At 40.9% G+C, this 15,400-nt stretch overlaps 2 protein-coding genes across 2 annotated transcripts in view; both read right to left on the bottom strand.

Moving 5' to 3' along the window:
* The window catches only part of gli3 (GLI family zinc finger 3), an 83,874-nt gene extending 82,969 nt beyond the window's left edge, over positions 1-905 (bottom strand). Inside the window, exon 1 of the mRNA XM_031849797.1 lies at positions 525-905. The gene's annotated coding sequence lies outside the window, so the exon portion shown is untranslated. The remainder of the gene's footprint in view (positions 1-524) is intronic.
* An 11,149-nt stretch (positions 906-12,054) lies between these two features.
* LOC116385072 (C-C chemokine receptor type 9-like) lies at positions 12,055-15,191 on the bottom strand. Its single transcript, XM_031850262.1, has 3 exons — positions 15,122-15,191; positions 14,928-14,998; positions 12,055-13,449 (listed from the first exon to the last, which is right to left on the bottom strand). Exons 1-3 carry the CDS (start codon positions 15,123-15,125, stop codon positions 12,397-12,399), a joined length of 1,128 nt encoding a protein of 375 aa, XP_031706122.1. The 5' UTR covers positions 15,126-15,191; the 3' UTR covers positions 12,055-12,396.
* Between the last annotated feature and the right edge of the window lie 209 nt (positions 15,192-15,400).

The raw sequence follows: 15,400 nt of genomic DNA, 5'->3' as shown, positions 1-15,400 counted from the left end.
CCCCCCCCCCCCCCCCCCCCCCACGCGCGTTTCTTTAGGCAAAAGTCCAATAAAGTTACATGTCTGCAGAAGTTTATAAAGTTTCAGTTCAAACCTCCATACAGATATGCACGTGTTCCTTCAGTCTTATAACACACCAAAGATCCAAAAAAACTTTATGCAACTTCAAACTAGTTTTAAAATGCACATCTGTCTGTCGGATAGTTGTAAAGCTTTCTAACAACCAACACTTATTTCACAGAGCATAAATCACACACCCAGGCCAAGTGTAACACAAGTCTGCTGTGCTGCATTTTCGGGCTGTTTTTTTTTTGGGGGGGGGGATCCCAGACCGAAGCTTTCATCGTGTTTCGCACCAGTGTTTCCTCCGTTAATCCACTTTCATGTCTACATCTGAACTCGTATGGAGTTCCATCGTTTTGAAACGTGAAACCTCTGCTGCTTCACAAACGGCTCCTATAAACTTTAAAAGTAGGCACATGAGCGCAACAATGTTCCGCCTGTGCGTAAAATTGATTACTTACTTCTTTCTGGGTGATTCCCCCTCTAATTCTTGACTTTTTCTTATCTTCACAGGGAGGAAAAAAAAGTGCTTTATCTTGTTTCTTCGGCTTCTTCTCTGCCTAAATTGCAGATGTGCCTCAGGAGTTGCCTGGGACTTTTTTTTTTTTTACGCTGCAACTCCAACTCCAAAGCGGCGCTGCCAGAGTTTTTCCTCTTGACCGTCTTTCTCCTCCTTCTCACAGTTTTCTGTGTACAACCACCGCCTGCCGATACAATCTGCCGATAGCAGACCGCAGTTGTGCGTAAAACCAACATAGGCGTCAGAGAAGCGCATGGAGAGTTGTTATTACATTTAGTGCGCTTTTTCGAGGAGAAGAGAGAGGGCGAAGTGTGGGACTCCAGCTGCTCCTTCCCTCGCTTGACTCCTCCCTTCGGATTGCTCCCTCCTTTCCTCACTGCCTCCCTCCTTTTTTATTTTCGGTACCCCTTTCTTTCTTTCTTTCTTTCTTTCTTTAAACCAACATTTTTTTTTTTACTTTAATCCTAGTTAGTACTAACACTACAATTCATGGTACATACGCCCACATTACTCAGTTTACCCACCTCTCTGTCTTCCTTATGGGCCTTTGTAGCACATTTGGAAGTGTCTTACTGATCCAAGTTCAGCGAAAAAATGTGTTTACACTGACAAGAAAGTTAGATGTTGAAAATCTTTGGCATTATCTCCCTGTTTATTTTCTCCTTGTCTAACCATATAACTTAGTTATGAGTGTTTGTATTAAACTGTGTAGTCAATGGATCACATCAAAGACTCTACTAGGACTCTGTTTTATATTAATATTGCCACTTTTCACAAAAGTTTAAAGGACAGCAATAAATACGTTGCTCTGTGTACATTTACATAAATCCATATAGACTAATATGTGACAATACATTCAGCATAATGTCGGCATTAAATCATGATTGATCATGAATTTATTTTTTAATTATATTGCTGAAAGTCCTGCATCGTGACAACTCTTTTGATGCATTTGCTTGTGAGAATAGTAACGTGAAGATATGTGGATTTGTTTTGTAATTATAGTGTATATAAGGTGTAATGTAACGTTTTATATTAGTAGTTAAATTAAATTTGAACAGGCCCTTTTCGCAAATATCCACTTTAAAAACCCCAATTTACATTATGGAGCTCACATATTTGAAGCTGTCGATTTATGAGAGCTAAAATAGTCTCCTGGGCGCAGCCGTCAGAGTAATACCTAATGCTGCGGTAAAGCAGAGGGAAGCCTTCCTGTAGGGTTAGGTTATAATCAATATACATAATCAATATACAGGGAAATGATGTGGTAGGAAAGGTCTTTAGGGTGCTGTTTCAATCAATGAAGAGGTGGGAGTTTGGAGAGGAAAATCACCGGTTAATCGCTTAACCAAGATTTGAATGTGTGTGTGTGTGGCCAAGAGGTCAAGTGCATCAAGTCACAGTTAGTGTATTTATCCTGATTGTAACACACTTCCAATTAGTTGCTGCGGCAAATAAGGAAGTCTGTAAAAGGGATTTTTTTTTATGTTTTAAAAATAATGTTTTGTAATCACTTTTCTAATGCTTATTATGCAAATAAAGTCTGCATTGACTAATTAGTGCCTTAATCAATCAGAGCCTAAGATCTTCTGTCACAACTGTCAACATCTTTGTCATCAATAAACCTCCAAATGTTTTAATCACATTTTGTCCGAGTATGAAGATGGGTTTTCAATGTAGAAATTGGGCGACTATGATGAGTCTTTGAGGAGCCATTTTAAATATTACAGTGCTTTAACTCAAATAGTTTCTATATTCATCAATAAATCTACAGATACAGATAAAATATCAAAATAAAAGCACAAAGGTTTATAACCGAGACGTAATATTTAATGTTAGAAGTTCAAAAAAACACATGCACAATGATGGAATATGAGCTGTGATATGAATCAGTATCAATACAATGAAAATGCATGTGTCCATGACGACAGGAAGTCGGGCCGAGAGAGGAGACAGTCAAAGGTGCTCTGTAAGACACGACTAATTCTCCTGTCAGTTTGTCAGGCGGTGCTCATCTGGCCTGGACTACACAGAGATAAAGTCCTTGTTATGAATCTCTCAAAGAGAATCCGAGGAACGTGGAGGTGGGGGTAAGGTGGGGGAGAACATAAGGGTAAAGGAGGGAGGAGGGGGTGCACATGGGCATCAGTAGGGTTAGCGGCTCCCGAAAGTATTTCATCAAAGAGGGCCAGGATCCTGGGGATTGAGATTCTGCCTGGAGGCAAGTAACCAATGGTCTCCCAAGAACATATTCCAAAGTAAGGCTCGCAGAGCCAAAGCACACATCAAAAGCACCTCTGTTGCCAAAGCGATTCTGGAGGAGAAAAAAAAGGGGGTTCGGGTCCCTTCTTGGCCCCCTTTAAGCCCCAGATCTCACCCCAATTAAGAAGGAACTACTGTTTGTTCCAGACCCTGAGATCTACAGACAGGGAGGTGTACTCACTAAGGTAAACACTCAGGCATGCTCTCAAAAAAAACACACACGATAACCGATCACAAGCATACACACACACACACACACACACACACACACACACACACACACACAATGTCACTCTTCCCTCACAGCACAATCAGAAATAAATGCTGTACACTGAAGATCAACATCTGCGTCTTGTGCTCTTTTTTTTGAGAATGACCAACTGACAGAGCGTGTTTCCATGATCTCACAGAAATAATATGTGGTGCTCAGTGTGTCCACGTATGTTACACGAGTAACAGTAAATCAATACTTGGCAGAATGTTGTGTAGGCATTTGGATTTTTGCCTTTATTTCTTCGCCGCTGGACAGATGTCACTGTGAAATGGATACGGCAGAATAGGCATATTATATCCACACAGATGTGACTGCTGGAAACGCACTGGCTGCAGGAACAGAGAAATGACAGAGGCTGCTACGTCTTTCACAGCGGAGAGGCAGTGCTTTAAGATAAAGGGCACATTGGACGTGTCTTCAGTTGGTGTTGAGGTCTTTCACTTCATTACAACCTAGCAAATAACTGTCTTGCATTGAAAATGTATCTTGGCAGGAGAACATACTTTATGCAAGGAGCAGTACTTGTTATGCAGAATGTCGCTGTGAGTGTTATGTTTATCATATATACATAATATCTCATTTCTAAATGTGTAAGCAGCATTATAAGGCAGTCATGGTGGAGATCATTTTGACTTACACATATATTGTTGGGGATTTTATTCTATCCGAATGTTTCACCCTAAGGTTGTATATGTAAAATCCTGACTTGCAGTAACTAAAGCAGTCAAGTGTGTATTTTGTATGTAGTGGAATATAAATATAGAGTAATATGAAATGGGAATACTCAACTAAAGAAGAAATACCTCAAACGTATACTTACGTACAGTTCTTTGAGTAAATTATACTTTGTCACTTTCTCTCACTGGCATCTCATAATCTTACTCTGAGTGGCCAAGTGCAATGCAAATGTTGCATGCTATTTAATAAGAAAAAGACAAAATACCTCGAGTATAATGTCACAAAGAATAAAAGCTCACTGTACCTGATCAAGTATATCTCAAAACCTGGACAAATAAAATCTAAATCTACTTTTTTTTGTATTTCTGGTGAACCGACCCTTTAAGCTGTAAATCAAATAGGGCAGTCAGTTCATTGTATATCAATATTTCCACATTTCCACGTCCAAGTTCAAGATGGTGGAAAGATTTACTTCATCACTTTTTGATCTTGATCTGTGTGTCCTAGTCGCTGTCCTTTGAAAACCATTTGTCTCCCAATTGTCATCTTTTAATGTGCATTTTCAGATAATTCAGTGAGTTTTTAAATGGTTTCGTAGGAGAATTTCTCAACCCACAAAGGAGCACCCCTTCAGTGAATCTTAAACTGACAGCAACAACAGGCGACCATATAAGCGCAAATATACGGCCAGGGAACTCTACTGCTTGTTGTCCCCCCTCTTTCACTCCCCATGTTTCCTGTCTGTATTTGTCTCCAGCTAATGAAGGCCTTGTAGGATGCACTCAAAGTGTTTTGGTTGCTCTTAATCTAAGTACTACAAGTGCACCTTCACACTGGGCCTGTTTGCCAAGGACTAGAGATTTGGGACCAAACAAACACACCACAAAGGAGACCTTCCGTGACCTCTGTAGTCCACTCTTATCCATCCTTAAGCTGTGCACATATAGCTCAAAAGGTCTCCCTCTGCCTCGTTCATGCTGGTGTTTCCTCCTCCCTTTCCTTCTTCTCACATGTACTGTACCTGTACACACTTGTGTACACACTTGTGTACACACTTGTACATTCAGGACACTAAACACAGCACTGCCCTCTTCTCCTCCCATCCTCCCTCCCTCCCTCCCTCCCTCCTCCCCCCCGCCGGAGGTATCGGGTGGCTTGAGTGGGCCCATTAGTGTGAATGACTGATAAGACTCTCAGCCCCCAATAATCAGAAAAGGATATTTGCAGTTATTTTGAATCCGTCAGAAATAATAAATGCCAAACTGTATCCACTTGGGCTATTTAAGCAATTTCCCCGTGATAACATCCCGTGGGGATTTCATGTGGATTCCAAATGACGACATAATAAAACCACGACGCCTGCACCCCCTTATCAGGCTGGATTAAAAGGGAATAATGAAACAGAGAGGGTTTGGAGCCTTGTGTGGTATGAATATGATTATCTAATGGACTCCAATGGAAAGGCATGTTAATTCCACTTTAACGCGAGACCTTTCCCAGACTATCTCCTGCCCCTGGCTCCTCCTCAGACCCCTCCCTCCTCCCCCCCTCGACCCGTTTCTCTGCCTCTTTCTCCTCTTCCTTTAAGTTTAAATAATCGCTCTGCTTTTTCCCCCCCGCAGAAGTCATTATGCCCGCCGTCTATCTCTGTGTATGAACGTGAGCATGGGACGCCGATAAATCCCCCCCCCCTCGTCTTTCAACCTCTTTTCCAGTTTGATTGTAGTGTGTTGGCCTCTTAACTTTCAGACAAAAGCACTCTGGGCAATTATCAATATTCAGATTTTTTTTTTTCTGGCATTGTTGCTTGATGAATGTGGGTCACTCATACAAACTCAAATCAAAGTTTCCGAGCAGCCAGTTGAAATCACATTACATGGTCTGATTTGGGCTCAACAAGGCCTTGATATTTTTATACACTGGGCCAAAAATAGTCACTTTAAACATCTGCATCACATTTTCCAGTGTTTATTTATTTGTTAGAGTTATTTCAAGGTGATACATTTTCATTTGCAAGTCGTCAGCCCGTTTAAAAAAAACCTATACCATCAAATTAGGTCAAATTAAGTCCAAGCTGATGAGTTTTAAGGGAGGCATTCTCCATTTATAAGTGCACATGTTAAAGTGTACAACATGTACACTGAAAGCCGTTGCACCTTTGTTTCAAGGGCAAACAATTACTCATCCAACACCAAATAAAGATTTAAGTCATGTGCAGGCTTTGCTGTGAAGATCCTTTAAAGATGCTGTCAGACTCTCACATCACTTGTGTGTGTATTTTGCAATTGATGTTGACTGATTAAAAGTAGCTCTTCTTTTGATCAAGCAATAAAGAAAAAAGTCCCTGACCGATACAGGCCCCGAGTGGGGGGTCATCATTAGGCCCATTTGGACCGATAAGACTCCTTGAGCCGCGTAGACGAGTCCATTCTCATCTAGCGAGGCATGGAGCAGTATTGTGCATCAGCACACACATCTTAAGAGCAGTCTGAGCTCCCACAGGACACAGTTAAAAAAAAGAACATCAATATTTCATCAAACTACTCTCTCTTTCTGGTCCAGATCAAAGCCTCGACTCCCACAGTCCTACAGGTAGAGATGGCTCTTTTGTTTTCGCTCCTCAGGTAGAGCAGCAGTCAGACTCTGTTCGCTTTTGGAAAACCTTGCAACGCTCAGCTCATCCATCTCGCGGCTTACTGCCTCGCTTTTGGAAGAGGGAGGTAAAAAAGGAAGGGTAGAGACTGTGAGGGTGAAAACATGTTCCAGAGATGTCCAGAGATTGAACGTCATGGCCTTGTAGTGTTGTATTATTTCCTATTTTTCTTTCCCGGGTTGGGCCGTAGTGAGACTAATGGTGAGAGCAAACTGAGGGAGTTGTAACTTGTCTTTGAGAGACTGAAATTGTGTTGCAAACTTTATTCCTCGCTGTTATCTGCGTCATCATCATTACTACAGTTTTAATATATTCGCTGCCTCGTATAATTACGCTCATTTAAAGATCCCGTCATGCCAGTGGTCAGGAAGTAAGGTTCAACAATGGGCTAGGTTTTTTCTGCATTGTATACAGTATAGTGTTCACAAGTGTTTCATAAAACTGTAAGAGTAATTTAATTCAACAAACTAACCTCAGAAAACAGAGACAACACTTGAGGGAAACATATATACTGGCTGGCCAAACCATTTGAACAACCTCGTTTTCACGAGGACAGAACCCATAACTACAATAAAGACAAGTAAATACCAATAACTCAATATTAACCATGCAAACAAACACACAAAATAACTGACACTAAACTTGCAAAATGAACCCCTGTTGCTGTGGCAGGCGCTTGGTAAAGTCCATTGCCCAGGTGTTGGCACTGAACACTGCTGATTGCATCAGTTACACCTTTAGCACGGTGGAGGCCATCTTTTCTCAGGACCAGCTACACGGTAGAAGCTAACAGATAGTATGAATTGGACTGTATTGTGTTATTTAGCACCACGAGCTTTCAAATGTCTTGGAGGCACAGTAGCTGTGGTTTGCATGCTTCTCTACACATGTTATGAGGTCGTGATTATTGGGATTAAGCCTTGTATTAACATTGTTATCTGCTGATGATTTATGAAAAATTATGTAAAAGTTGTGATGTAAACAAGGGGAAAAGATCCCCCAGTGTTTTGCCCAGTTTTGGAAGTAATTGCCATGAAACCATTGCAGTAGCATTTTAATTAGTGGGTCAAGTATTTTGGTTGTATTTTAAAGCATTTTATAGAATTAAACTGATATTTAACTGTAAATTTAAAGGACAGTTCAGCGTAATTTAGTATGAATTATTGGGGAAACTAGTGTTTAATTGCAACTCAAATTACATGTTAGTGTAACCTAAAGAGTCTTGACTTCAGTGCGTCAGCTGAACATTAGAAAATGTAACTTTCTACAAACAACAAGAGAATTAAATTCAAGGGAACTATAAGGTTTCCAATAATTAATTCATATTTACTGGGATTAAAATTGAGCATTGGTTCATTAAAAAACATAAAAATCCCTTGGAAATCAACAACTGCTGAAATAACTCAACCAATTTACTAACCCCTAAAACTTTTGTCTTTCTTCTCCCTATATTTAATAACAAATTGCATTGTTTTTTTTACTGGAAACATTCAAGGAAATTGTTCCAACAAGTGTTAAATCATCATACTATTAAGCAGTGACTTATTGCAAATGTAAGAGAATGGGAATTCTTCACCTTTTAAGATTAAAGATACAGTAGATGGTAATAGAAATAAATTGTAATAAGTTTTGCAAATTAGGAAGGCATGTTATCCCTCATGTCTCTTGATTGTGTCATTACAAAGACAGAATGCATTCTCTTTAAATCCAACTTGAAGTGTGTGTGTGTTGGTGTGTGTGTGTGCGCGTGTGTGTATACGGCTTTGCGTTTGTTATATATTCATATACATGTGTAGATGTGACTCCTCTCCCTACACCAGCCATGGTTTTCTGCTGTCCCTGAACACACCGTGCCTCTCCTCTTCCTCTCATCTTCAGCGTCAATCTGTGGCTGTCAGTCGGAGCCGGACAGTGACTAACGACACTCCCAGTCAGTCAAACACTTATCACCACACAGGTAACACACAGGCCTGGAAATGACTGACATGAAATGGAAACGTCTCTCATTCTGTGGGCCCGGGAGCTGAAGTGAAATATTAGCTGTGGGAGAGATGGCGGCTGATAAGGGGCTCCCTGTTTGGGCTGGAATTGTGGAGGTCCAAGTTCTATTACATTTATTTTTACACCGAGCAGTGGTATGAAGATCCTGTGTGCTGGGGATAAAGGAAAGCGTTCCTTATCCGTTTCCTTTCTTATATGCATCATTGTTTTCTCTGCAAAAACGCTTCACAATTGCTAATGAGCCACACTCCTAACTTTCCTGATGGGCTTATTTGTGACTTGCTATTGTAGTAAATCGTGTGTGTTTTTGATACATAAGCCATCATCCCCGAGACCTTCTGTGGTCCACAGAATCAGACCATTGGCCAGTTGAAACCGGCCCTGCTCAATGTCAATGGGTCACATATGCTTACTTTGTCTCTCCTATTACTCATAGACTCCACCACGTCCTCCCTCTTTTTCCTCCCCTCACACTCACACTCACAATTCCCCCTGTGCAGAAAAGATGGATGGGATGCTCCCAAACCACAGGTGCTGCTCTACTTGTGAGTCTTTCGTATTCTTCACAACGAAGTCCAGACCTGCTGGGTTTTGACTTTTTACTGTTTTCCCCAGTGGTGACTATGGCACTTCAGTTGTGGGATAATGAGGAACATGGAATATTAGTAATGCAGTATACGATCAATCTGCTTGTCTAGCTCTTCGGGAAGGAGATTGTGTTGCGAGAACAAGACAAAACTTCTTGAACTTGAAGCTTTGATGTCCAAAGCTTCCCCCCCCCCCCAGACTTGGCCTCAAGACCGCCACTAGATGGGGTTACTTTCATTTCCAAGCTGTGTGTTTGCTGGTGGCTCACTGAATCCTAAACCACATCAGGCTCACTATGCTGTGCAAGCGACGCCACCGTGTGGTGGGTTTAATGAAAGGAAAGCTCACGCTGTGTGTTCTAACGCAGTCTGATTGATGCTTTTTATACAGACGGTGATGCAGGAGGTGCATACGCAAAAGTCACCAGAAACCTAAAAAGTGATTGATTAATCGTTGAGTCATTCTGTTTCTCTAAGTCCATATTGTGGTAAATACAACCTAGACTGAATACTGAGGAAAAGGAAAAAAAGACATCAAGCCTAAACAACAATTTCACAAATCAACAAATCACTATTTCCTGATAAATGAACATTAAGGATTCAATACATCTTTTCTCTGCAGTAATAGACAATGAGATACATCAGACAAAATAGATATGGAAGGCAATCTAATAAAATAGATACAAATGTGAGGCAATAGCATTTAGGGTTGACCACATTTTATCATGTGTCATTTTAAACAGGCCACTGTAATCTGATTACTGTCAACATTAGTTTTGAAACAAGAAGATAAATTGCATTTTGCAACAGGGTAAGACGCACAACACTGCAGTTTCTCCTTTTTAAAAAGTCACGAGGTTGGACTCAAGATGAACTGAGGGATGCGAACCACACAGTGGATTCAAACGGATACATCTTATATTAAGTTTACACATAAGAATCAAAGTCAGCTTTGTAGATTACACTGGAATACACAAATGTATTCAGAATATGCTAAAGGTGTGCTAGACGGTAACGTGGCCATCAACATTGAAACAACTGAGACACATTCAAGACATGTGCCAGGGTCCCCACGGACATTCACTGCCAGGCCTCAGCACTTACACAGCAGCACGTTGTTATTGACTTGACTGAGGGTTTCCTGTCGTGAGAGGATGAAGAGGCAGTACAAGGCAGGGAAATGAAAGAACGTGCGTCTGTGGTCTCACCTGAATTCAGCAGGTAGGCTGCAGTAGTCTGGTGCTAACCTCAGTGACCACAATAACACCGGGTTTTGTTTTTTTTACAGTAAATGTGTGAGACTGTAGCTGTCATGTACTTTATGATGTTCCTCTCTTTTGTCTTCCTCCATCTGTGTTTTTCCCTCATCTTTATATGCGTCAATACACATTAGGCAGTATCATTTGATACTCACTATTGCCTCTCGAGGTCCGTGGGGGCTTCATAGCATAATGCTTTGGGTGGGTTAAATGCTTTAAGTTTTTGTTGTGGTATAACAAGACAGGACAGGCTTTTTATTTTTTTATGTCATGGAGATAACACAACCAGCCATAATCCCAACCTCAAATCTCAGCGTTGAAGCTTTGTATTGCCTAATGTCAGACTTTCATCAGATTGATGCCAGCCGCTTTTGTTTGGGGGTGTCATGAAACTGTGATTATATGACACGGCTCATCGCCCACAGCTCACCCGTCAGAGAGACATGGAACGCTGGACACAAATAAAAATGAAAGTTTCAAAGTTTCAAGAATAGTGTTGCCCAAGCATCAACTGTAACTGTAATTCTGCTCTACATGCATTTGTTTTTCTGTGACAGTGTAAATGTAATTCTGCATGTAAAGATTCTGTTGGATGTTTGTCCTAACGAGTAGCTATGATGACTGAGTTTACTACCAACAGCACCATAGGCTGGGTGACGCTGTCAAAAATGTTAAGCCAGATTTTAATTGGAATTAGGAATCTTAAACATTTTCTCTTAAAGGGCCAGTGTGTAGGATTTGGCGGCATCTAGAGGTGAGGTTGCAGATTGCAACCAACTGATATTGCTCCCGTGTGCCAATCAAGCAGAGGATCTACAGTGGCCTATGTGAAAATGCAAATGGCCCTCTCTAGAGCCAGTGTTTGGTTTGTGCAACATAGCAGACTCTGTTAAGAGGACCAGCTCCATCCCTAGATATAAACAGCTCATTTTAAGGTAATATTATATTCCATTTCTGCAAATAGATGCTAAAAAGCTACAAAAAGATCCAATAAATGCTAGTGACTGGCCTTTTAATTTAATTATGAGCTTTTCCTTTATCTATTTTTCTTTTAGCGGATTCATTGCCTTGTTGAAACTCCCTGATGCTGTTATGGTTATACCGAGGCAGGTTTAACTGGTGCTATGTAATGGTATGATTGTTTATTCTCCTGATATCTTGGGTCCTTGCATTAGGCTTTGATGTTCGCCGGCACATGTCAGACAAGTAATAACTTCTGCTAACTTGTGCGTTAAATTTCGTGTAGATTGTGTGCCTTTTGCTAAAAAAAACAATGCCTCCAAGGATTCAGTTTGCCTCTTTTTGACGTTGGTGAAACTGGAATCCGTCACTTGGAAAGTTGTGGCTGAACAGGGAAAGTTTTTTTTCAGGCAGTGACACATGTCTGTCTCTGTGCTACAACCGTTGTGAGGAGATTGTGGGAAACCTCTTTCATGCCAGTTTGAATGGGCATCCGTTGGCATCCACTGTGAAACCGCCAAGTCATAGCCAGACAAGGTTCAACAGTTAACAGTGTCTGCACAGACTGTCGACATCAGGACGTCTAGTCAGATCGAAAACATTGTGGATTGAACAGGCCACATTCAAGTTCCCCCACTGAAAGTACTCAAATACTTTCCCACGTATAGTAGATATGAACTGTCTATGTCATCACTTACCACCGCTTTCGTTTTGTAGTATCTGCTTGTAACGACTGTTAAAAGTTCCCCCCCTTTTTTTTGTGCAGAAAAGCAATCAAGAAATCTGCAGCGTGCTTTTGTCATTTTTTAATTGATGTTTTTTATGTGAAAATCTAAATTACAATTGATTTATTTTGTATTCAGTTACAGCAGCACACGACAAATACATGATGAAAAGAATGTAAGAATACAAACACTTAAAAAAAATGTATTTACACGAATATACAGTTTATACAGTGACTCCAGAACAATTGTAATTGTGACCATCAGAATATGAGTGTAAACTCCAAAGAGTATTTTTCTTTCAAAGTTGTACATTTTATCGTTGCTCTGTTAGTAGCAATTAATGCTTATGAAGAAAAGTAGATATGATCATGTTGAACTAGGCTCAGGTTTAGGATTTTAGGAAAATCTGCCTTTTTATATGGAAAGGGCAGGGGTAGTATCGGTGTCTGACATGACAGAGGGACGTTTGGGAACTGCCTGTAATTTACTGAGCCCTCCTTTGCCCGGACAGCCAGCACACATCTTCACAATCCTCAGGAGGTCTTGTCTGAACCGCACTCCTATGAAGACGTACAGGAATGGGTTCAGGCAGGCGTGAGTATACGCCAGGCTCTTGGCGATCTGTCCAGCTACATCGGACCGAGTTATAATGTCACAATTGGTGATAGTAGTATTAGCTGCCTGCATGGCCTCCATTATCAGCAGACTATTGTGAGGCAGCTGAGAGAGAACAAACACAAACACCACAGCAAAGATGACGCGTAGGGCCTTGTGCTTTTCAAAGCTCTTGGCCTGCAGAAGAGTGCGAATGATGACTGAGTAACAAAACAACATAACTAGTAGAGGAAGGAAGAAGCCCACGCAGATCTGCAGGGACAGCACCAGGATCTTCGTGCGGTTGTACGCGTTGTTCCAGTAAACCAGAGTACAGAGGGATTGCCCGTTTCGGTCCGTCTTCACCTGGGCGAAGATGAACTCAGGGAGGGCCAGGAGAGTGGAGACAATCCAGACAACCAGGCAGGCAAGTTTGCTGTAGAACAGCCTCTTTTTCTTCAGGTTCTGGGCCTTGATGACTTGTACAATAGCAATGTAGCGGTCCACGCTGATGCAGGTGAGCAGGAGCATGCTGCTGAAGAAGTTGATTTTATAGACCGCTGACATCATTTTGCAGAGAACGATGCCAAAGTCCCAGCCCTTGATGGCATCGACAGCCCAGAAGGGCAGCATGCACAGGAAGAGGAGGTCAGCCACAGCCAGGTTCAGCAGGTACACGTCGGTCATGGTTTTCAGACGGTTGCGCACAGTGGTGTAGATCCAAACCACCATCAGGTTACCCACGGCGCCAAGGAGGAAGATGATCCAGAAGAGAGGTGGTTCGTACTGCCCACGGAAATCCCTGACCCAGCTTCTGTCACACATGCCTGAGTTTTCAGTCGGGTCTGAACCGTAGTCGTCTGAGTAGTCATCCTGCAATCGAAAACAAAAACTTATCAGCTGATTCGATATTAAAGAGTTCTTTTTAAACTAATTACATTTACTCAAGTACTGTACTTTGCACTTTACATGAGTGTTTCCACTTTCTGCTACTTTATACTTCTACTCCACTACATCTCAGAGGCAAATATTGTACTTTTTACTCCAGTAAATGTATTTGATACCTTTGGTTACTAGTTACTTTGCAGATTTTGAGTAATAATACAAAATATAACCAAATAAAGTACATTATTATGGATAAAGATAACTATTGCTGAAATCCACAAGCTACATGGCAGTATATATATTTAAAAATAAATAGAAATGTAAATATTTCGACTACTTTTACTTAAGTAAAAGATCAGAGTACTGTCTTTTTTTTGTCCCTTTTCATTTCCTGTCCTTGTTACCCAACTCACAAACTGCTGTCTGGGGTTCTCAACATAACATGCTTCTAGTGAGTGAGGACACAGTGATATGACATCAAAAGCGGTCGGTGACGTACGTGCCAACCAGAGCGTGCAAAAAAAATTGCTCTCAGTGCAGGTGTTGTGTCTGTGCAGGAGAAACCACAACACCACTGCACAACTTCCTGCTCCTATCCAAGCCTGGGGAGGGAGGGTGAGGGTAACCGATCTTGAGGGGCTCCAGAAAGGGGCGCGCAGCAGAACTCGGTACCCCAGAAGCATCGAGTTTAGATTTAGGGCAAAGATAAACAGCGAGTGAAGCTGACACTTAGGTATTCTCAAACAATGGAACATTTGACGCTGATGCGGCTGTGAATGTGGCATTTGAGTATCCTACAGATGTGTGCTGTAGATACTGTACATCTACTGCACTGCAAAAACGCAATCTTACCAAGTATTTTTGCCTAATTACTAGTCAAAATATCTCAAAACACTTAATATGAGACACAATCACCGAACAAGTAACATTGCAGTGAGACAAGACTTGTTTTTAGATGGTGCATCTTGAAAAAACACTTGACACTTTTTGGCATTATAGGCTTGTGATATGGCTCTTCCTAATACTAGTGAAATATCGCTCAATATGAGTTTCCCCAGCTAATTTCAAGATCTGTTTTTAATTTGAAAGGCCTAAATATTCCATCTTATTTCACGAAATCTTACCAAGACTTTTCACATGGCAGATACTTTTTAATTATTACAATCAATCATAACACCTTGTATTTTTTTTTCTCCCTGTGTGTACCTGGAGCATGTGATTTATAGATAATAAAACGTATCTAATATATCATATTTAATAAACAGCACACAGCAACCTGAAGATTAACCTTTACCATATGGTATTCTTTAAAAGCATACTGTAAATACTACAGTACAAACAAACACACATGCAAGTTTGTTTCTCTATTTGTGAGCAGTCAAAACAAATCAGACACCAAAATCTACTATACCACTGGTTCATTGTTGTGTCATGGCTACAGAAAATTATCTCAAATTAATACTTACAGTTCCATGATGAGTTCCAATAGAAACAGTTCCTGTGGTCATATAAGCTGTAAATGTCTCTTCCATGTTGTCTACAAAGAACAGCAGGATATTAGTACAACACACTTGTAAAAATGAAATATAATATTAATGGTTAAATGGAAAATGCTCTCTTCGTCCTCTACTGTTGTGTAGTAGTGCGACAAATAACTTACCCATTGAGTGATGAGACGAAGGGAGCAGCCTCTCAGTCACAGTTCTGTTTTTTTCGTCTGGATAGTACAACTGGTAACTTTGACATACAGACACATCTTCACTTGCTTATATGGTTTCCCTTTAACCACATGGATCACGTGCTGAATCATATCACTCCATCTCCTTCTCCGTCTGCAGACAAAAAACCACACACGACCCTTTGTGCTCTAGAGTTCTTACCCTAAACACGGCTATATATAAAATATGCATTGAGTTAAAAGGCAACTTGTTTCCAAATA

This window comes from Anarrhichthys ocellatus, unplaced genomic scaffold (genome assembly GCF_004355925.1).
Source record: "Anarrhichthys ocellatus isolate YVR2014 unplaced genomic scaffold, GSC_Weel_1.0 scaffold10, whole genome shotgun sequence".
In the NCBI taxonomy this organism is placed as follows: domain Eukaryota; kingdom Metazoa; phylum Chordata; class Actinopteri; order Perciformes; family Anarhichadidae; genus Anarrhichthys; species Anarrhichthys ocellatus.
This window is presented reverse-complemented; position numbering and strand designations above follow the sequence as displayed.

What these genes read in the sequence shown, in the direction of transcription:
- LOC116385072 (XM_031850262.1), bottom strand. An exon ending in TTGGAACTCATCATGGAACT is followed by an intron (nt 13,450 to 14,927) that starts GTAAGTATTAAT and finishes TTTCGATTGCAG; the next exon opens with GATGACTACTCAGACGACTA.